General features: G+C 37.0%; 1 protein-coding gene across 1 annotated transcript in view; it reads left to right on the top strand.

The window, feature by feature from the left end:
• Positions 1 to 21993, top strand: part of Unc79 (unc-79 subunit of NALCN channel complex) — a 218645-nt gene that overhangs the window by 70483 nt on the left and 126169 nt on the right. The window contains exons 6-8 of the mRNA XM_090344746.1: positions 588 to 643; positions 1875 to 2004; positions 17106 to 17170. Of these exons, the coding sequence (XP_090200872.1) occupies positions 588 to 643; positions 1875 to 2004; positions 17106 to 17170 (251 nt within the window). The remainder of the gene's footprint in view (positions 1 to 587; positions 644 to 1874; positions 2005 to 17105; positions 17171 to 21993) is intronic.

A 21993-nucleotide genomic window follows, 5' to 3' on the forward strand; every position in this document is an offset into this window, starting at 1 on the left:
AGACAAATCAAGGAAACTTTGATGCAGTGTGGTTTAAAGAAAATACCTGTGTAAGATGGAGTTGAAAAGCAACTGATAATATTCCCATTATAACCTTATCAATCTGTTATGGATGCTTGTTCAGCTTTAGGAAAGAGGAGAAACTAAGCTTCAGTTTTCTAATTGCAACATGGTTTTGAGATAATGCAAGTCAGGCTCTTAGGATTATTCTTGACACATGATGGACACCCAATAAATAGGAGCTTTTATTATGATCCCACTTGGCTAGGTTTTTTCCCCTATATAGTTCTTAATTTTGTTGAAATAAGTTTAAATTATGGACTTATGAATTTAGATATGATTAGAAACTTTTCTTAATATATCTTTTCTCAATTCCATGTGAAAAATACTTCTCTAGGATGTTGAACAAAAGCTTGGTACAACCCAATATAATTTGGTACACCTCATATAATTCTTAAAGTATGACTATATAGAGATAAGTAATTTCTAAGTTAATAATTTGAATGAAAAGTCAAACTAGTTTATTATATCTCAAAGGATGATTGGTATTTGTATTTCATGTGCAAATTACATTTTCTTCTTTACAGTGTATCATTGTCAATTATTGGAATGCCTCATGAAATATAAACAAGAAGTCTGGAAAGTAAGTTTTGAGTCATATTAAACCCCAAATTATTAACTGATGATTTGCAGGCAGAGATCCTTACCACTGAGCCATGCCTCCAGTCCTGTGTTCTTTTTGTTATTATTATTATTAGCAGCAGTAGTAGTAATGCTGGTCTTAGAGCTCAAACTCAGGACCTGAACATCTTCTTTGTTTTTTTTAGCCAATCCTGGGGCTTGAACTCAGGGCCTGAGTACTATACTTGGCTTTCTCAAGGCTAGTGCTCTACCATTTGAGCCACAGCACCATTTCTGGCTTCTTTTCTATATATGTGGTACCAAGAAATCAAACCTAGGTCTTTGTGCATGCCAGGCAAGCACTCTACCATTAGGCCAAACTCCTGGTCCAGTGAATGTTATTCTTAAGGCTAGTATTCTACCACTTGAACCACGGCTCTCCTTCTGGCTTTTTTGTTGGTTAATTGGAGATAAGAGTCTTTCAGAATTTCCTGCTTGGGCTGTCTTTGAACCAAGATCTTCATATCCCAGCCTCCTAAGTAGCAATGATTACAGATGTGAGCCACTGGTGCCCAGTTTTTGTTGTTGTTGTTGTTGTTATTTTTGTGATGAGATGTTATATGTTGGGGGTGATATGCCTATTTTAGGCTTCCTGTTGTAGCTAGAATAAAAGGTGTGTGCCACCAAGCCCAACTCTCTATTTAGAAGGGGTAAGGGGGTCTTGTGAACTTTGTGCCTAAAAACCCTTACACTTTGGTCTTCTCAATCTTAGCTTTCCTGGTAGCTAGAAATATAAGCATGAGTTGTCAGGACCTAGCAGGGAAATATATTTTTAAAAAGACATTATTAAGCATGGTAGTATATGCTATTCTAAAAACTTGCTCTAATATTAATCTTTTATTTTTCTTTTGTGGTGCTAGAGGTCGCATACAGGGCTTCACATTTACTAGGCAAGCGAGCCTCTACCACTTGAGCTGTGCCTCCAGCCCTAATATGAATCTTGTTGAAGAAGAATTTGATAAAAGATAATGTACTTTTGAACTCTCCCTGGGGAGATCCTTTGCAATAGGACCACTAAACAAACACATAAACAAATGATAAAATAATGTTTTAATGTGATCTAGTCTGTGAGGAATACCTGCATGATAAGACTTTGAGGAAATTACCCAACTCAGTGTGTCCGTAGTATTGAAAGAATTATTTTATTTGTATTTGACATGCCTAAATCCAAATATGCTTCCTATTTTCTTTAGGATCTTTTGTATGTGATTGCCTATGGGCCTTCACAAGTGAAACCTCCAGCTGTGCAAATGCTTTTCCACTACTGGCCCAATTTAAAACCTCCTGGTGCAATAAGCGAGTATAGGGGATTACAGTACACAGGTAAGAAGACAAGGGCACTGTGATGCCCTTTCTTTATTTCTCTGGTGCCACATGTGCCTCATCTATCTTTAAAAAAATGTTCTAGGCTTTATTTACTGTGCTTTTAGACATCACAAATCTTTTTGAAACTAGATAGTTTAAAAATAAAGTATTTAATTGGATAGAGACGTTCTAGCTATACTTGGGAGGCTACGAGCATTACTGAGCCCAAGAATTTGGGCCAGTGAGGTAACATAATGAGAGACCCCATTTCTTAAAGAGACTGATTAACTGATACAAGTTTCATAAGTATTTTTGGCATGAGAGGTTATTGTCTAAATAAGTTACAGTCTCATTTGCAACAGGATTCAGACTTAACTAGTAATCAAAAAAAGCTTGTCACTATCATCAGTATTAACCCTGATTGCCTCTTTGGTAAGGAAGAGTCAACAATTGATGAGGTGCATACCTGTGATTTCCACCACTCAGGAGGCTGAGATAAAAGGATCATGAGCGGGGAGCCATGGCTCACGCCTGTAATCCTAGCTACTCAGGAGGCTGAGATCTGAGGATCAAGGTTCAAAGCCAGCCTGGGCACAAAAGGACCTGTGACTCTTATCTCCAATTAACCTCTAGAAATTGGGAAGTGGGGCTTGGCTCAAGGGGTAGAGACAGTAGCCTTGAACTAAAGAGCTCAGAGACAGCACCCAGGCTGAGTCCAAGCCTCATGACCCACAAGGAAAAAAAAAAAAGGATCCTAAGTTCAGGGCTAGGGTAAGGAGAAATAAACCCCTGACTAATGAAGGTTCTAAATAACCCTGTCTACCTCCAGCTCTTTAACTGCATAGAGATACTCTTCTGAAATGAGAAGGTGGATATTTTGCAAAGGTCGCCCTTTACTGAAGTCATTATGAAGTGCTTTGAGAGTGGACTGATGGTTGGCATCACTCACCATTACAAAAGTGATTTGAGGCCGGGAGTTTGGCCTAGTGGTAGGGTGCTTGTCTAGCATGCACGAAGACCTGGGTTCGATTCCTCGGTACCACATACATAGAAAAAAGCCGGAAATGATGCTGAGGCTCAAGTGGTAAAGCTCTAGCCTTGAGAAAGTCCAAGGACAGTGCTCAGGCCCTGAGCTCAAGCCCAGGACTGGCAAAAAAAAAAAAAGTGATTTGAGGTGGTGCTAAAGGGGTGTAACCTACTTCAGTAATCAGATTTGCATTACTCATGAGTGACTTAAAGCCAAATGTTACAGATATTAATCTAGTGTCTTAGCTTTGATAGTCCTTGGTGGGCTTATTCTACTTGGGATAAAAAAAGGGATTAGTAATAGTAATGAAACAGGAAGCACATTTCTTAAAATTGGAAATGATTATTTTTTTAAAAATTTTTTTGCCAGTCCTGAGTCTTGAACTCAGGGCCTGAGTTCTGTCCTTGGCATTCTCAAGGCTAGAGCTCTACCACTTGAGCCACAGCACCACTTCCGGCTTTTTCTATGTATGTGGTACCAAGGAATGGAACCCGGGTCTTCGTGCATGCTAGGCAAGCACTCTACCACTAAGCCAAACTCCCAACGCCTATTGTTGGTTTTATGTGTCACTAATAATAGGAAAAGTTTAGATAATGTTTGAATGTAAAATTCCCCCCAAATGTTGGATATGTCCATAGAATAAAAGATGAAGCCATTGAAGGCTTTGGCAATATTTATTTTTAATTAGATTTCTCAATAAGCATTCATGTGATGATGCTTGAATGGGTAATGCATAGTAAATAAAATTTTTTAATTGGGTAAATATTTGATGATGTGCCTGGCAGCATACTTTTTGTTGATGATACAGGAATTAACACAAAATCAGGAGTTTAATACAATCTCAATAAAAGAATTAATTAATTTTATTCAAATACTTATAGTGTGTCTACTGGTATCCAGACATTATTCTGGGCACTGATGGGTAGAATATTGAATAAAATAGACTAAAATTAATATCATAGAGCTTACATTCTAGTTGTGGAAGGAATAATTGGAAACATCAACAGTGGCAGTAAGAACTAAGGTAGAGCAAATAAAGAGCTGTGGAAACATCACTCTGCTGGTAGGAACATTTGGGAAGGGGCATTTGTTAAGAGAGGGTCTTGAGTAAGTGAGGTTTGAACTCAGACTTGAAGTTTGGACATGTTACTAGAAGACAGAGGGGAAGGGAACCATAAGTAGACTAAATGTAAGTCTGAGGTAGAAAGAATTGCAAGGCTCAGAAGTGGAGGCAAAAGACAGCTTGATAGTATTTAAGAGCCAGAAAAATCCCAATTCATCAAGACAGTAGAGTGAGGATAGAAAAAAAGACTCTGAGACCCTGTGAATGAGTTTGGATTTTTTTTTCTTAGCAGCAAAGGCAAGACAAGTTTTTCCTCTTACCAGTACTATACTGTCTGAATCACTGTATAATAATAATACAATCTGATACTCCAATGTACCTTATACTATTGTTACTCTCTCCTTCCTCCTCATTCTCATTATTTCCTCTCCCTTCTGTTCTCCTTTTCTTTCTTCTTTAAGAATATCATCATTGGGGCCGGGAGTTTAGCCTAGTGGTAGAGTGCTTGCCTAGCATGCATGAAGATATGGGTTCAATTCCTTGGTACCACATACATAGAAAAAGCCAGGAGTGGTGCTGTGGCTCAAGTGGTAGAGCTCTGGCCCTGAAAAAGTCCAAGGACAGCACTCAGGCCCTGAGTTCAAGCTCCAGGACTAGCAAAAAAACCAAAAACCCCCTGAAAAAACGAATATCATTCTTAGCTGTTTGTCAAGTTGAACCTAATACAAATGCCCAAACTGCTAAGATTTTTTTCTGGAATTGCCTTCAATTTATATTGGCATAGTTTCAATTAGTTTGGCGACCTAATGTCTTTATTATGTTGAATAGTCCATTCATCAACGTGGCATATCTCTTTGTTTCCTTATGCTTAAAAAAAACCTTTTGGGTTTTTGTTTTTTTTTTTCGGTCTGTTGTGCGGCTTGAACTCTGGGCTTGAGCATTGTTTCTGAGCTCTTCAGCTCAAGGCTAGTACTCTATCACTTGAGCCATAGCACTGCAACTAGTTTTCTGGTGATTAATTGGAAATGAGAGTCTCAGGGACTTTCGTGACCAGGCTGGCTTTGAACCATGATTCTCAGCTCTCAGCCTCCTGAGTAGCTGGGATTATAGGCATGAGCCATGCGTGCCAGGTGGTTAGTTTGTTTTATGTATCATTTAAGAAATTTCTGTCTCTCTCTTTTTAAAATCTTAGAGCTGTTTTATAATTTTCTGTGTAGGTGTCTTGTGTCTCTCAGATCATTCATTCTTAAATATTTATTTTGATAGTATTGTCAGTGATATATCTTCTCAAAATTGCATGTTGTAACTTTGTTGCTGTCATAGGCATGTGATTCATTTTATATTGACTTGTATACAGACATTCTAATAATGAACTGTAGCTTTGTTAAAATTTCTTTTACTATGTACCATTGATGAACAATACAAGTGTAATGTTTTCTTGTCAATCCATAAACTTTTAATATCTTGTTGCCTTATTGCACTGGCTAAAAAACGCCTACATGATGCTAGTTTCTAATGTTCTTCATGATTTCTTCTTTGACCCAATGATAATTTATGAGGGTGATTTACACATTTTTATTGTAGTTTATTGTGAGCCACCAGCACCTGGCTGATGATTTATGTCTTGATTCCTTTTTTTTCAAGTGGTTCTGGGGCTTGATCTCCGGGCCTGGGCTCTTTTCCTCACTGTGCGCTTCCTGCATGTTCTGTGCTACTAAGGAATCAAACCGAGGGCCGTGTATGCTAGTCAAGCACTCTACTGCTAAGCCAGATTCCCAGCCCTGTATCTTGTTTGTTATGCAATGATATGACATGTCATATATTTCTTTATGTCTTTGTATTTGTAACTATTTTTTTTGTGGGTCATGGGGCTTGAACGCTAAGCGTGGGTGCTGTCCCTGAGCTCTTAAGCTCAAGACCATCACCCTACCTGAGCCACAGCCCCACTTCCTCTTTTCTAGGGATTAAGTGGCGATAAGAGCCTCATAGACTTTAGTGCCCAGGCTGGCTTTGAACCTTGATCCTCAGATCTGAGCCCCCTGAGTATCCAGGATTACAGGTGTGAGACTCTGCACCCAACCGGCTTGTATTTATACCATTTTATTTAGGGCTGGACATAGAGTTAGTTTTTGTTTTTGTTTTTTCCATCCTGCGGCTTGAACTCAGGGCCTGAGCACTGTCTTTGGACGTTCTTCAAGGCTTAGCACTCTGTTACTTGAGCCACAGCACCATTTCTGGCTTTTCTATGTAGGTGGTACCATGGAATTGAGCCCAGGTCTTCATGTATGCTAGGCAAGCACTCTACCACTAGGCCAAATTCCTGGCTCATGCAGTTAGTTTTGTAAATGTTTCTGTATAGTTAAAGAAACTTGTTTGGCAGTCGTTTAGTGTTCTACATATGTTAAATAAATCACACTTTTCGTTTTGCGATTGCATTGTTATTGTATTTTTTTGTATCAGTTGCCAAATGTGGGACATTAAAATCTCTATGCTTGTGGCTTTGTCTAATTTCTTCTAGAACTTTGTTATATTTGCTGTTCATAATTTGAGACTGCGCTGATAAGTGCATACAGATTTAGAATGCAACAGCTTCCAGGTGTGAGTCAGAACTTTTTTTTTGGTGGTCCTGGGACTTGGACTCTGGGCTAGGCTTGAATCAAAACTTTTTATCATTTTGAAATTCATGTTTTAATGTCATGATTTCTTGGTGTTAAAAATCTACTTGGAATTAAAGTAATAATACCTCTAAACCAGGGTTCACAGTGTTGGCATGGTGTAAGGCTTTTATTTGTTGTTGTTGTTTTCAACTTTTTATATTCATGTATTTTATGTAATTCCTTTTTTTTTTTTGGTACTGGGGATTGAACCCAGGACATTGTACTTGCTAGGCAAGCACTTTGCCACTGAGCTACATCCCAGCCCTTGTCATTCTTTTAAAAACTCAGTTTAAAGATCCTTGTATCTAGGTGTGGTGGTACATATTTATAATAACAACTATTGGGAGGCTGTGGTCAGAGCATGGAAAGTGTGGGTCATTCAGTGAAACCATGTTTCAAAATAAAACTAAAAAAGGACATGGAAGTTACTTCAGTGGTAGAGCACTTGCCTTCTGAGTATTTGTACTTGCCTTCTGAGAGGAGGGTTCATATAACTTTTCTCCATGACTTGATGTCAGCTTTAGAAAATGGTCAGTCATTGTATCTTATTAGTAAAAATTATACTCTGAAGGAATATTTTATACACATATCAAGTGTGTTGCTGGATCATTTATGACTGGGGTGTAATATTCTTGTAATCATTCCTCAGATAAAAGATAATACACAATAAAATTATAAAGCTGCACGTGGTGGCCAGCTAGTCAGGAAGCTGAGATCAGTTCAAAGCCAGTCAGGGTACTAAACTCCAAGAGACTCTTAACTCCAATTAACCACTAGAAAACCAGAAGTGGCCCTGTGGTTCAAGGGGCAGGGCGGTAGCCTTAAGCTAAAGAGCTCAGGGACAGTGCAGAGTTCAAGCCCCACAACCAAAAAAAAAAAATAAAAATAAAAAATAAATAAATAAAACTATATATTTTCCAATGATCATTCCTGTTCTACCCTCAGGTAGCCTCTAATCTAGTTTTTATATAGCCCATGTATTCATCTTATTCAAATGTATATATGTATCTATATATTTACACATGTATAAATAGAGATCAAATAGTGATACATTTTTCCAAGTCTGACTTGAGTCAATCTAATTTTCACTTTTTATTCAAGCAAACCTGCACCATGGGCTTCCTGTTTATGTTTCCCACTGCAGCTGAGATGACAAGTACATACCTTCATGTCCAGTTTTTTTTCTGTTGAGTTCTCTACTTTTTTCTTTTTTGTTTTCTTTTTTTTTTTTTTTTTTGGCCTGGGCTAGCCTGGTACCTGAATCCTTCCAATCTCAGCCTCCCACATAGTTCTTTTTTACTGCTGAGTATTTAATTGCATGAATATGTCATACTCTGCTTCTCAGTGCTCCTATTAATGAATATTTGGGATATTTCCAGTGTTTAGTGTCCATGCATAAAGCTGCTGTGAACATCTTATGTAAGGAGACTTGTGGAAATATACATCAGTTTTTCTAGAGTGTATGCATTTCTGGAATTGTAATAAATTTTTAAGTTTTTTCAGATGTTTGTGCTACTTTATATTTTATAGTAATATAGGAGAGCTTCAGTTCCTCTGCACTCTAGCACTTTATTATCAGTATGATTTTAGCCATTCTGGTAGGTGTCAATTTTGCTGTGGCTTTAATTACGTTTCCCTAATGATGGATATTGAACATATTTTATTGATCATTCAGCTTCCTTATGAAATGCCTTATAGAGTATTTTGCTATAATTGTTTATTGTATTGTTGATAGGTAGTTCTTATGTAGTATTTTATGAGTAATTTGCTTGTTGTTTTTATTTTTAAATTTGTTTTGTGCTGCCTTTCATTATTAGTAGTGCAGAGGGGTTCTGAATGTTACTTTGTGAGTACAATGAGTTTTGATCAACGTCACCTCTTTCATCATTCGTCCTCATCTCTCCCAAATTCATTTGTAAGATTCACATATAAGAAATATTTTCGGGGCCGGGAGTTTGGCCTAGTGGTTGGGTGCTTGCCTAGCATGGACAAAGACCTGGGTTTGATTCCTCGGTACCACATACACAGAAAAAATCCAGAAGTGGTGCTATGGCTCAAGTGGTAGAACGCTAACCTTGAGAAAACCAAAGACAGTGATCAGGCCCTGAGCCCAAGCCCAGGATTGTAAAAAAAAAAAATATATATATATATATATATATATTTCTATATTTATATACTTACATATATTTTTTTCTTTCAGCCTGAGGCTAGCTGTTTTGCCTGTTAGCATTGTCCTTTGATGAACATGAGTTTAAAAATTTTAAATATTATTTTTATTTTTTTTGCCATGGGGCTTGAACTCAGCCTGGACTGTCCCTGAGCTCTTCAGCTCAAGGCTACTGCCCTACCCTTGAGCCAAGCCCCACTTCCCATTTTAATTGGAGATAAGATTCTCAGGTCCTTTAGTGCCTGGGCTGGCTTTGAACCAGCGTTATCCATTTTGGTTTCTCTTCCTGAAGCTCACCCATAAAGGGTCAGATTCAATTTCTTTTGTTTTGCTATTTTGAGACTGGATCTTGCTGACAGAAACTGGCCTTGAACTTAAGAGCCTCCTATCTCGGCCTCCTGAGTGCCACTTCTGGTCCTAGTGTTCTTAAGTTATTCAGAAATGACATGGACCTACTGTGCATGGATTAGGTATTTACATTTCAGCAGTGTTCTGTACTTTTCAATGTACGATCCTTGAATTTCTTTCATTGAATTAATTTCTAGGTGTTTGGATTTTTTTTCAAGTTACTGTCAATGGCATTATTTTAAGATTTAATTTCAGTTGTTTATTGCTAGCAAAAGCTATCCAATTAAATTTCATATGTTGATTACTACTAGTAGTTGGTGATTAATCAGGCTTTTTTTTTTTTTGCTAGTCCTGGGCTTGAGCTCAGGGCCTGAGCACTGTCCTTGGACTTTCTCAAGGTTAGAGCTCTACCACTTGAGCCTCAGCACCATTTCTGGATTTTTTTCTATGTATGTGGTACCAAGGAATCGAACCTGGGTCTTCGTGCATGCTAGGCAAGCACTCTACCACTAGGCCAAACTCCCGGCCCCTAATCAGGGTTTTTTTTTTTTGACAGTGATGTCATATGTTCTCCTTTCTTCCTGATCTTTGTTCCAATTTTTGTTTTCTTTGTTTCTTATCTAGGACTTTTAAGAACAGCAGTTCTGTTGAATAGGAGTGGTAAGAATGGACATTGTAGATTTGGTCCTAACTTTTGAGAACATCTTACCATTAAAACAGTAGCTGCAGGGTTTTGCAGATATCCTAGACTTTTCTTTCTGAATAGGTGTTAATTTTCATTGTAATACTTCAGGTAAATTGAAGAAAAATCCAATGAAAGAATTGGTAAAGGTTACATTCATTATTTTATTGTTTTTCTGCCTTTATTTTTATTTCTGGAGGGTTTTTGTGCTGGTCTTGACACTTGAGGGCTGGATAGAACTCAGGCCCTGGGTGCTGTTCCTGAGCTTTTGCGTTCAAGGCCAGCACTCTACCACTTGAGTCACAACTCTCCTTTCCAGCGTTTTGTTGGTTAAGTGGAGATAATAGTCTCATGGGCTTTTCTATGTAAGCTGTGTTGGAACCATAACCCTCAGATCTCAGCCTCCTGAGTAGCTAGAGTAATGGGACGGAGCCACTGGTACCTGGTTGGCATTTCATTTTTTTTCTGGCTTCATAGGGTAAAGGCTCAATTGTTCCGTTTTGAAAATTAAGAACTTCCCTAATTATCCCTCTTTTTAAGATTTGTCCCTTATAAAAATAAGTCTCCTGGCTTACATCTGTAATCTTATCTATGTAGGAAACTAAGAACTGGAAGAACAAAGCTTGATACCACCCTAGGCAGAAAAGCCTGTGAGACTCCATCTCCAAAATAACCAGGGTTATATACAAAATCTGGGCTGGAGAATGGCTCAAAGTAGAGCACCAGCAGAATAAGCAAAATGACTGAGCAAGAGACACTAATTTTAAATTCTACTATTTAAAAAATAGTTTTATTATGATCTGCTTACTTGTGATAGTCTTTGTATTTACTATGCCTAGAGATTGCAAATGTAGCATTTTGAATCTGTGATTTCATGTCCTTTATTCAGTATTGGGAAATTGGGGGTGTTATACTATCTAACTATTTACTGTGCCCTTTCCTTTTTCCCCTTCTCTTTCTGGAACTTTAAAAAATATTTGATATTATCCCAAGGGTCCCAGATAATCCATTAATTGTTTTCTGTATTTTATTTTGGATTATAATAACCTGTTCACTGATCCTATCTTATATTGTATTGTTAGTTCCTAATTGCTGAGATTTATAATTGTGAATGAATATCAGTGTGGGTTAATTATATTTTGCCTTTCTATTGAGGTTATCATATCATTTATTATCTCTCTTCTCTTAATATAAGTTACATTGCTTTGCTTTGTCAAACCAACTATACATTCCTGGGGTAAACTTCATGTTTCCATAGTGTTTAGTAGTCAAATTTAATATGCTAAGTGTATGTATTTTTTATTGTAGTATTTCATCAATCCTTTTTTTTTTACAGAGAAATACTGATCTCATAAAATGAGTTGAAAGTTATTTTCTCTTATTTTCTGAGTTTATGTAGGATTTATTTCTTAAATGGTTAATAGAATTCACTAATGAAACCATCATAGACTTTTCTATGTGGGAAAATTTTGTTATGAATTTCTGTTTTATAATAGTATTTAGGTCTTATAGTTTTCATGGAGCCATATTTTGTAATTTGTGTCTTTGGAGGAATATGAGAATTTCATTCAACTTATCAAATGTATTGGGATATTTGTTGTAGTTTCTACCTTTTATTTCTGGCATTGATTGGTAATTTATGTCTTTTCTTTCTTCACTAACCTGGGAAAGTTTACCAATTTTATGAAAGATCTAGCTTGTGGATTTATTGATTTTTTTCTATTGGTTTTGTATTTTCAGTTTTATTAATTTCATATTATTTTTCTACTATTTCTACTATTTCAACCCTTTGGCTTGACTTGTTCTTTTTTCTCACTTTATTAGGAAGAAGTACATGTGCTCTTTGACCTTTTGTATTGTTTAGTGTAAGAATTTGCAGCTGTTAATTTCTCTTCACGCATTGTTTCCACTGCATTCTATGAATTTCTATGCATGTTATGGATAAAATATTTGACAATATTCTTTGGGAATTTTCATTTGATTCATAAATAGTTTAGGAATATTTTTTTCCTTTTTTTTTTTTTTTTTTTGCCAGTCCCGAGCTTGAGCTCAGGGCCTGAGCACTGTCCTTGGACTTTCTCAAGGCTAGAGCTCTACCACTTGAGCCTCAGCACCATTTCCGGCTTTTTTCTATGTATGTGGCACCGAGGAATCAAACCCGGGTCTTTGTGCATGCTAGGCAAGCACTCTACTACTAGACCTAACTCCCGGACCATCCATATGTTTTTATTGTAATTAATAGAAGGGTTACATTATATTCACCAGATAGAAGGTGCATTATTTCATAAACATTGATACCTTTTCTCATGTCTTGGTCCCCATTTCCCTCCCCTCACCTCCACCCCTCATCTCATTTCCCTCCCCTCACCTCCACCCCTCATCTTGTTTTCCCCCTTCCTTATCTGATTTCAAATAACCAAATACGCATATATCCAATATATCAGATAATAAGGTAAAATACTGTAACAATATGAGATAACCAAGGGACAGCAAAAGAGATGAGAGATAACATAGTGCATTAAGGACAACAATCACTCATTATACGGCTTTTGTTTCTATATCCTGGAGGTCCTTTCATTTAGTGTCATACTATATGGCCTTTTGTATCTAGGTTTTGTTCTATTGTAAATCTCTGCTAGGAGAGCCCAAGGTTTCTACTGATAATGACAAATGAGGGAAACCATTGAGCCTATCTTCCTTTGAGTCTGCCTTACTTCACTTAATATGAGTTTTTCTAAATCTTTCCATTTCCTTACAAATGGGGCGATATCATTCTTTCTGACAGCAGCATAGAATTCCATTGTGTATAAATACCACATCTTGTTGATCTACTTATCAACTGAGGGACATCTGGATTGGTTCCATATCTTTTCTATGGTAAATAGTGCTGCAATGAACATCATTGTGCTAGTGGATTTAGTATGTCCTTGTTTCTGGATGATTGGGTAAATGCCAAGTAGTGGAATTGCTGGGTCATAGGGGAGCTCTATTTTGAGGAACTGCCATACTGCTTTCCATAGTGGTTGAGTTTGCACTCCCACCAACTCTGTAGAGTGATAGTTTAGGAATATATTTTTTTTGCCAGTCCTGGGCTTAAGCTCAGGTCCTGAGCACTGTCCTTGGATTTTTCTCAAGGCCAGAACTCTACCACTTGAGCCTCAGCACCACTTCTGGCTTTTTCTAAGTATGTGGTACCAAGGAATCGAACCCCGGTCTTCATGCATGCTAGGCAAGCACTCTACCACTAGGCCAAACTCCTGGTCCAGTTTAGGAATATTTTTAAAGCACATTCTACCATAGAACTACATCACTAGCTCTTAATTTCTTTGGGACTGATTTTTTTAAGCATCTAATTGTGTATGTGTATTGTATTGATAGTTTTAACCTTATAAAATAATTTCCCTAGAGCTTATAACATACATTTTTAGCTTCAAAGTATACTTCGAACTTATGCTATACATTTGTCCCCTTCATTTTTTTTGTTCTTGTTGTCAGACATTTTACACTCACACACACACACATACTCACAATATAGTGCTATTTTAAATAATCATCTTTTAATAATGTATTAATCATTTGTGGTCATACATTACATTTGCTATGTCTCATTATAATACCTTTGTGCCTAAAGTTCTGTCTAGTATTTTTTTCTTCAACATTTTCTTTAAAGAAATTTTTTTTTTTGCCGGTCCTAGGTTTGAGCTCAGAGTCTGAGCACTGTTCTTGGACTTTCTCAAGGCCAGAGCTCTACCACTTGAGCCTCAGCACCACTTCTGGCTTTTTTTCTATATATGTGGTACCGAGGAATTGAACTCCGGTCTTCGTGCATGCTAGGCAAGCACCCTACCACTAGGCCAAACTCCTGGCCTCTTTAAAGAAATTTTAAAGCAATTTTTTGTACTGTAACTCTGCTAGTAATATATTCTGTTGTCTAATAATTGTTTTCATATACTCTTTGTTTTAATATTTTTATAAGAGACATTTTCATTGAGCATAGGATTCTATTTTGACAGTATTTTTCTTTCTGCTTTTAAGATGTCCTTCCATTGTCTTCTGATTTGCAATATTTCTATTGAGAAAGCAGCAATAATTATTTTTGTTCTCTTGTAACGTCTTTTTAAAATATCTTATTTAGATTTCCTGGCTTTTATAATATGTTTTTTCTCCTTATTATTGTTTTTTTTTCCATTAACTTCATACTAATGAATTTTGGTGTGATTTTCTTTGCTTTCATTTTGCTTAGGCATCACTGAACTTCTCAGACCTGTGGGCAGTTTTTTTTTTTATCGAAGTAGAAGAATTTTGGCTATTTTCCTGAATATTTTCCCATTTTTGTCCTTTAGTGCCTCTAGTATGTGTTTTATACTGACTGAAACTTCCTTTCAGCTTACTGAAATTCTGTTTTTTTTCCTATTGTTTGAGTTGTTTCTGTTATAATTTCCTCTAACTCACTGTTCTTTTCTTTTGACTTGTCAACCAAGCTATGAATTTTAAAATACTGCATTTTTTAATTTTAAAAATTCCATTGGCTCTTTTGTTATATTCCTCATCTCTATGTTCACCGTGTACTTATTCATGTTTTAGTTTGAAAATGTTTATAATAGCTATTTTAAAATAATTAAATATTTTTCATTATTTTATTTTCATGCATGTACATAAAGTACTTTGACCATATTTATTCCCCTTTCATTTTCTTCTCTTGTCCTCCTCCTGCAATACACTCCTAAACAGAACTTGTTTTGTATTCTTGAAATTTGTTTTTAAGGGTTAGCTTCGACGTATGAAAGAGAAAACGTTATTTGTGTTTCTCTTTCTGGCCTGTTTCGTTTCACATAAGGATCTCTAGTTCTATCCATTTTTCCTGCAGATGTCACAATTTCATTTCCCTTTATGGCTCAAAGATACTTAATTGTGTAGATATACCACATTCATTGGTCAGTTGGTACCTAGGTAGATTCAGTAGGTCAGCTAGTACATATAAAGAGTACTACTATAAACATGAGTGTGCAGGTATCTCTATTGTATGCTGACTTAAATTCCTTCATATATATAACTGATCCTGGTATAACAGGGACATATTATAGTTTTAGTTTTTGTGAGGAACCTTCATACCCATTTTCCTAGTGTGTATACTAATTTACATCTATACCAACAGTGTGTTAGGGATTCTTTTATAACAGCACTGGGACTTGAACTTTGAATTTAGGGCCTTTTGGGCATTGGGCTAGCTTGCTCATGCTGGCTTCCTGTCACTTGAGCCATGCTTCCAGCTTCTCTTTTTGCTGGTTAATTGCTGCTGGGGGCTCTCAGACTTTTGGCTTCGGCTGGCGGCAAACCATGATTTTCAGAATTTTAGCTTTCCAGTAGGTGGGATTACAGGTGTGGGTTATTTTCTTGATAACAGTCATTCTGATGATAGTGATTTTCTTTATGAGTAAGGATGTGGAACATTTTTACATGTATTTATTTGCCATTTATATGTTTTTTGAGAACTATCTGTGGAATTTGCTTGCTCCTTTATTAATTGGATTATTTGTTCTTTTGATATTAAATTTTGAGCTGTTTATATATTTGGAATATTAATCCTTCAGTAAATAGGTTGCAACATTTTTCCCATTCTACTGATTGTCTCATTTTATTAGTAATTATTTCCCTTGATGTAGAAAGCCTTTTTAAATTTGATTCAATCTCATTTGTCAAATTCTTGTTCTTATTTCTTGAGCAATTGGTGTGTAGCCTGTATCTTCAAATGATTTTTCATCAGAGCCATCTGTATTACCTTGTCTTTTTTCTTTTGCTTTCTTTCTGCTTTGGACAACCGGAGTTGTGACCTTTTTCCCCCTACTTTTCTCTGTTGTCTTTCTATTTCCTTACGATTTTCATCTATCTGGCTCCTTTTTCATGATTCCTGATGCACCTCACTTCAGAACATAGTCTCATCTTTGTTACCCTGAGTCTTATTCATGGAGCCAAACAGAAGATACTTCTAATCTGACATCTTTTTACTTTGCAGTACTCAAAATTTAATTCATGTTTGGTATATGAGCACTCCACTATTTAAGCTACAACTTCATTCATTCTGATTTTAGTTTGATTTTTTTTTTTTTTTGGTGGGTCATGGGGCTTGAACTTGGCCTGTGCCCTGTCCCTGAGCTCTTCAGCTCAAGGCTACTGCCCTACCCTTGAGCCAAGCCCCACTTCCCATTTTCTAGAGGTTAATTGGAGATAAGAATCTCTGGTCCTTTTGTGCCCAGGCTATCTTTGAACCCTGATCTTCAGATCTCAACCTCCTGAGTAGCTAGGATTATAGGCGTGAGCCATGAGTAATATGGTTTTCTTGTCCTGTAATTTAAACTACGGCAGTTTAGAACTGATGTCCCAATCACCTAATTTTGTTTGAATAATAGCATATTGTTAGTTATATACCTTAGGCCATATAATTAACATTGGAGAATAATTGCTGGTTACTTTTTCATCTGCTACCTCTTAGATTACTCAATTATTTCCTCATTTTCTGTGTGCACTCAGTTGAGGACTTGATTGTAGATATCAACAAACTAGTAGAGGTTTAATATATGGGTAGCATTCATGAGAGAAATAAGTTCCATGTGGCAAAGAAACTCATCTTTCTTGTTTCCACTTTTGATGACGATGAAGTTATTAGTTTCAAAGTTACCCTGATGCCAAAAGTATAGGACATTTTCTGTAGTGTTCTATAGTGAAAAAATGTAAAGTGCTTGGAAGTAAGAGCTATTAGTTCTAGTCTCACCTTCTGTATACTCACTATATAATTATATCAAGATACTTAGCATTTTAAATTTATTCTCATATAAAATGAGGTTAATAATTTTTTGCACCTGCTTCAAATAGTTATTAGGGAGCCAAGTAAAAATACAGTTGGGAAATCTTTGAGAAACTACTAATGTTATAACATTGTGAGGTAAGATGGTACTGGGTATCTGTTTTCTTTCCTTAGAAAAATGGGTGAAATTGTGGTATCTTTGCCTGACTGATTTTTAATTTTTTTTGTTTTATAAATCCTCCTTGTTAGGAAGCCATCTAATTATGTCCATCCCATTTATGATATTGAAAACCAATGAACTATCTACTGTGCTTTTACCAGTGTATCAATAATTTCAGTGAAAAATATTCATCGGCTCTACTTTGCTTTACAGCTTGGAATCCCATCCACTGCCAGCACATTGAATGCCACAACGCAATTAACAAACCAGCTGTAAAGGTACTATTTTTACTAGACCTTGTCTCATTCTTCTTTTCAGTGGTCCCGTGATTAGGAGCAGACTGCTGAATGAAGTGGGATAGATTGCATGCTTCTCTGTAAAGCGGAGGCCTGGGTGATGTATGCACTCAAATATCACCCATGTTCAGTGTGACGGGCAGATTGATTAAGACAGGACAGCAGATGGAAGTACCTGTAAGGTTTGGCGGCTTTCATAGGCAAGTAGTAGGCAGCCCAGAGCTCCTTATTAGACCAATTTTCATGAACCCTTCCATAGTCTTTACTTAAGCTTTTGGCTGAGCTAATAAACTCAGGGCAATGTGTTTTTTCATGTGTAATTGCTACAAATTCAGAATGCCCAGTAGATTATTTTGCAAAGGTAGATAAAATTATTAAGCTCAGATCACAGATGCAAAAGCAGATGCAATGCAGAAAAGTTTGGATAATGTACAATAACAAATTCTATTAGAGGTAAGGAAATAGAGTTTTAAAGAAGTCAAGTGGTTAGAAATGTCATACTGTCAGCTAATGTTAAAACTACAAATAGAACCGAGCATCTTACCCGCAGCCTTATTCTTTTCTGCTCATCAAATTGGTTTACTCCTGTTAAATGCCTGAGTCTTGGAAATAGGATATAAAGAGAAAGAATCAGACAAAATTGCTTATGGTATATTTGTTGGACCTAAAATAGTTGGCTGGGTAGAATCATATATAGCTTTGAAGGACAAATGAGTATGACTTGAAGTTATTAGAGTTTGTGGCTATTCTAGAGATCTTTTTTGTTGTAGTTTTTGTCAGTTATGGAGCTTGAACTCTGGGCCTCGTCACTGTCCTTGAGTTCTTCAGCTCATGGCTAAGTGCTTTACCACTTTGAGCCACAGCACCACTTCCTACTCTAGAGATCTTAGTGTTATGGGAATTTGCTTCCCTCATTGATATATTTTGTTGAAGATTCAATAATAGAAAATGAATGCTAGCCAGGCCCTGGTGGCTCACACCTATAATTCTAGCTACCCAGGAGACTGAGATCTGAGTATCATGGTTCAAAGCCAGCCCAAGCACAAAAGTCTGTGAACTCTTTTATCTCCAATTAAAGTACAGAATACCAGAAGTGGTTCTGTGGCTCAAGTAGTAGAGAGATAGCCTTGAGCCAAAGAGCTCAGAGAGCCAAAGAGCCCAGGCCCAGAGTTCAAGTCCCATGACTGTGCAAAAAAAGAAAAGAAAGAAAGAAAAGGAAACAAATGCTAAAACTCTATAGAAACAGAAAACAGGAAAAATAATAAATATAAAAGAGCAAAAATGTGTTTTATAAACTATAGGGAGCAACACAATGCTAGTTATAACAGTGTCATTTAGATAACTCATAGTCACAAAAATCATCCTTATATTACTAAATGTGTTCTTTGCCTGTGGTGAATGAGTGTTCAAAAGGAACAGAGGAGAGGAATCTATCTGTGGAAGCATAGACCTCTCCTATTCTACTGTGTGCACCCCTCTACTGGACTTTAGCAGTTTGGGGGTTTAAAGGTACTTTTCCTTGATGTGAGGATATTTGAGCTGAACACACAGAAGAGTATAAGCTATTCATGGAATTCAGATTGTTTCTTTTCAGGAATGAGATTTGAATAATTCTCTCTTATTTTTGTTTCTGTATTTTTTTCTTCCTTCTTCCTTTTCGTATCAAGCTACATTTTCAGGAGCTCTCTGCCATCGTGGTAAATAAAGCTTTCTGGTCATCCAATCACAGACATCATCAAAGAATTAGATTTTTCTCCCTTTTCAACCCAACAGCCTGCTTTACTCCACTATATCAATCTTACTTTCCTCCCTAAAACAAATCCTCTTAGATAAGCCAACCATTCTACTTTTTCTCATTTTTCCTTATTGAAGTGGAATTCACAGAACATAAAATTAGCCATTTGTGAACAACTCAGTGGCATGTAGGACATTTGTTCACACAGTGCTTAAAACTATCACCTTTATCTAGTTCAAAGACATTTTCATTATCCCCCAAATCTTATTGATCTCTAGTTTCTTAAAGAGCTCTCCTTTCTATTATCACTGTATATTTGCCAGAAAGGTCACATTTTTGTTAATGCTTCTTGTGTTCGGCTTTTTTTGCATTACAATAGGCCTAGCTCAGACTTGTTTTTCCTTTATAATGTGAGTGTTCCCTAATCCATACCATCCCCACATGCAGACCAAAGGTAACCATATCCAGATGCTTATAGCATTGTATTAAGTGTAAGGGAAATTTATGAAGTTGTATGGTATGATCTAATTTAAGTTTTAAAATTATTATTCATAGTGAAAAGTAACCATCATCTGACTCTTATGACATTGAGTTGGATGGTTTATGGGTTACTCAAACTTATTTCTTGTTCTCCACTCTTAAACTTCTACCTCGGGCGTAGATTTTATTTATAATCAGAAAGTAGTTATTTTTTAATACAACAGCCAGATATGAACACATTAATGTGAAGGCAAACTGATCTGCTCTGAACAGGACAGTGGGTCTTGTTAATATATTTAACAGATGAGAAATCAGTTAGCTAAATCTCTAATAAACTCTGTGTGTGTGTTTGTGTGTGTGTGTGTGTGTGTGTGTGTGTGTGTGTGTATGCGCGTGTGCACACACACGCCAGTCCTGGTGCTTGAACTCAGGGCCTAGGTGCTGTCTCTGAGTTTTTGTTCTTAAGACTCTGCCACTTGAAACATAGCTACACTTCTGGCATATTATTAGTTAACTGGAGATAAGCATTTCATGTTCTGACTTTGAACTGTAATCCTTAGATCTCAGCCTCCTGATTAACCAGGATTATAGGCATGGGCTGCCAGCATCCAGTGCTAGTAAACTCTTAATAGTGCTAATAACCTAGGAGGGAGTTGAGTTTTTTTTTTCCTTGCGTATCAGTATTGGGACTTGAACTCAGAGCCTCACATTTTTTTTGGTCAGTTGTGGGGCTTGAACTCTAGGCCTGGGCGCTGTCTCTGAGCTCTTTAGCCCAAGGCTACCACCCTACCCCTGGGCCTGGGCATTGTCCCTGAGCTTTTCAGCCCAAGGCTACCACCCTACGCCTAGAGCCATAGCGCCACTTCCCCTTTTCTAGTGGTTAATTGGAGATAAGAGTCTCTTGGACTTTAGTGCCCGAGCTGGCTTTGAACTGCATCCTCGAGCTGGCTTTGAACTGCATCCTCCTCATATCTCAGCCTCCTGAGTGGCTAGGATTACAGGCATTGAGCCAGACGCCTGTCAGAGCCTCACACTTTTGAGCCATACCTCAACTTCTGGCTTTTTTTGCCAGTTAATTTGAAATAAAGGTCCCATGTCCTTTCTGTCCTGGCTGGCTTCTAAACATGATCCACACACTTTAGCCTCCCAAATAGCTAGGATTACAGGTGTGAGCCACCAGAACCCACTGAAGTTCTCTTTTTAACTTGATGAAAACTCATCTTTATCTGGCCAAGGTCTTGTCTTGTTTGAAAAGAGTTAAGTAACAGTATTCAAGAGGCACTCTATGTGAATGCATAATAAAGCCCATGAGAAAATGTCAGCCAAAAGGCTGACATTGCCAAAATAGTGAGTTAGGTCCAAATGATTGGCCAAATATAAAAGTATTATTTATTTTTGTTAAAACATGCTGCAAAAAAGTACATTTTAGGTACGATCTGATATTTGCAAACTGATTAAATGTGAAAATATGTTGGATTTATTATATATTAGATCACAGTCTACTTTTGGTTTTACCTCGTTTTAGTTGAAGTTCACTTCATAAACTACTTGAAGCCCAGATAACAATACAAGGTAGGGTCAGCAAACTTTGACCCAAAATTTAGCTTGTTATCTGCTTTTGTTGTTTTATTTTAACACTGTTATATTCATTTGCTTACATTTTACTATGATTACTTTTTTCATACGTTTTTATTGTAATTAATAGAAGGGTTACATGATATTTGCCAGATAGAAGGTGCATTAATTCCCATATATTGATACCCTTTCACATGTCTTGGTCTCCATTTCCCTCCCCTCACTTCCACCCCTCATCTTGTTTTCCCCCGTTCCCTATCCAATTTCAAATAACTAAATACAAATGTAGACTATGATTACTCAACAGAAGAGTTGAGTAGTTGTGATAAATTGTGTAGGCCACAAAGCCTAAAACATTTATTCCATAGGCACTTAAAGGATAAATGTTACCAATCCTTGATTTAATAAACAAAACAGTAGTTATTCATTGAATGTAAGAAATAAGGAAACTTCAATAGAATTTTTCATACTTGCTGGGCATAGTGGCTCACGCCTGTAATCCTAGCTACTCTGGAGGCTGAGATCTAAGGATTAAACTTCAAAGCCAGCCTAGGCACAAAAGGACCTGAGACTCTTATGCCAATTAACCTCCAGAAAATGGGAAGTGGGGCTTGGCTCAAGGGTAAGGTGGTAGTCTTGAACTGTAGAGCTCAGGGACGACGCCCAGGCCTAGGGGTAGGGTGGAAGCCTTGAGCTGAAGAGCTCAGGGACAACACCCAGGCCGAGTTCAAGCCCCATGACCCACAAAAAAAAAAAAAGAAAAGAAAAGAAAAGAATTTTTTACACTACATCTTTAGCTCTAGGCAACATGTAATTTATAAATTTTGGTGGCTTAATTACTTAAATTTAGCAATTACAACTGTTATATACCCAATCACTTGAAGTCCTCAGGGCTTTACTTCAAATTACAGGCTGATTGGATTGTAAATTTGGGTCATTTCCTCCTTCCAAATCAACTGTAGACCCAGTGAAATTTCACAAGAATCTGTGTACTAGGCATCTTAACTGTGTAATC

Source organism: Megascapheus bottae, chromosome 14, assembly GCF_031878675.1.
Source record: "Megascapheus bottae isolate mThoBot1 chromosome 14, mThoBot2.hap1, whole genome shotgun sequence".
Classification (NCBI taxonomy): domain Eukaryota; kingdom Metazoa; phylum Chordata; class Mammalia; order Rodentia; family Geomyidae; genus Megascapheus; species Megascapheus bottae.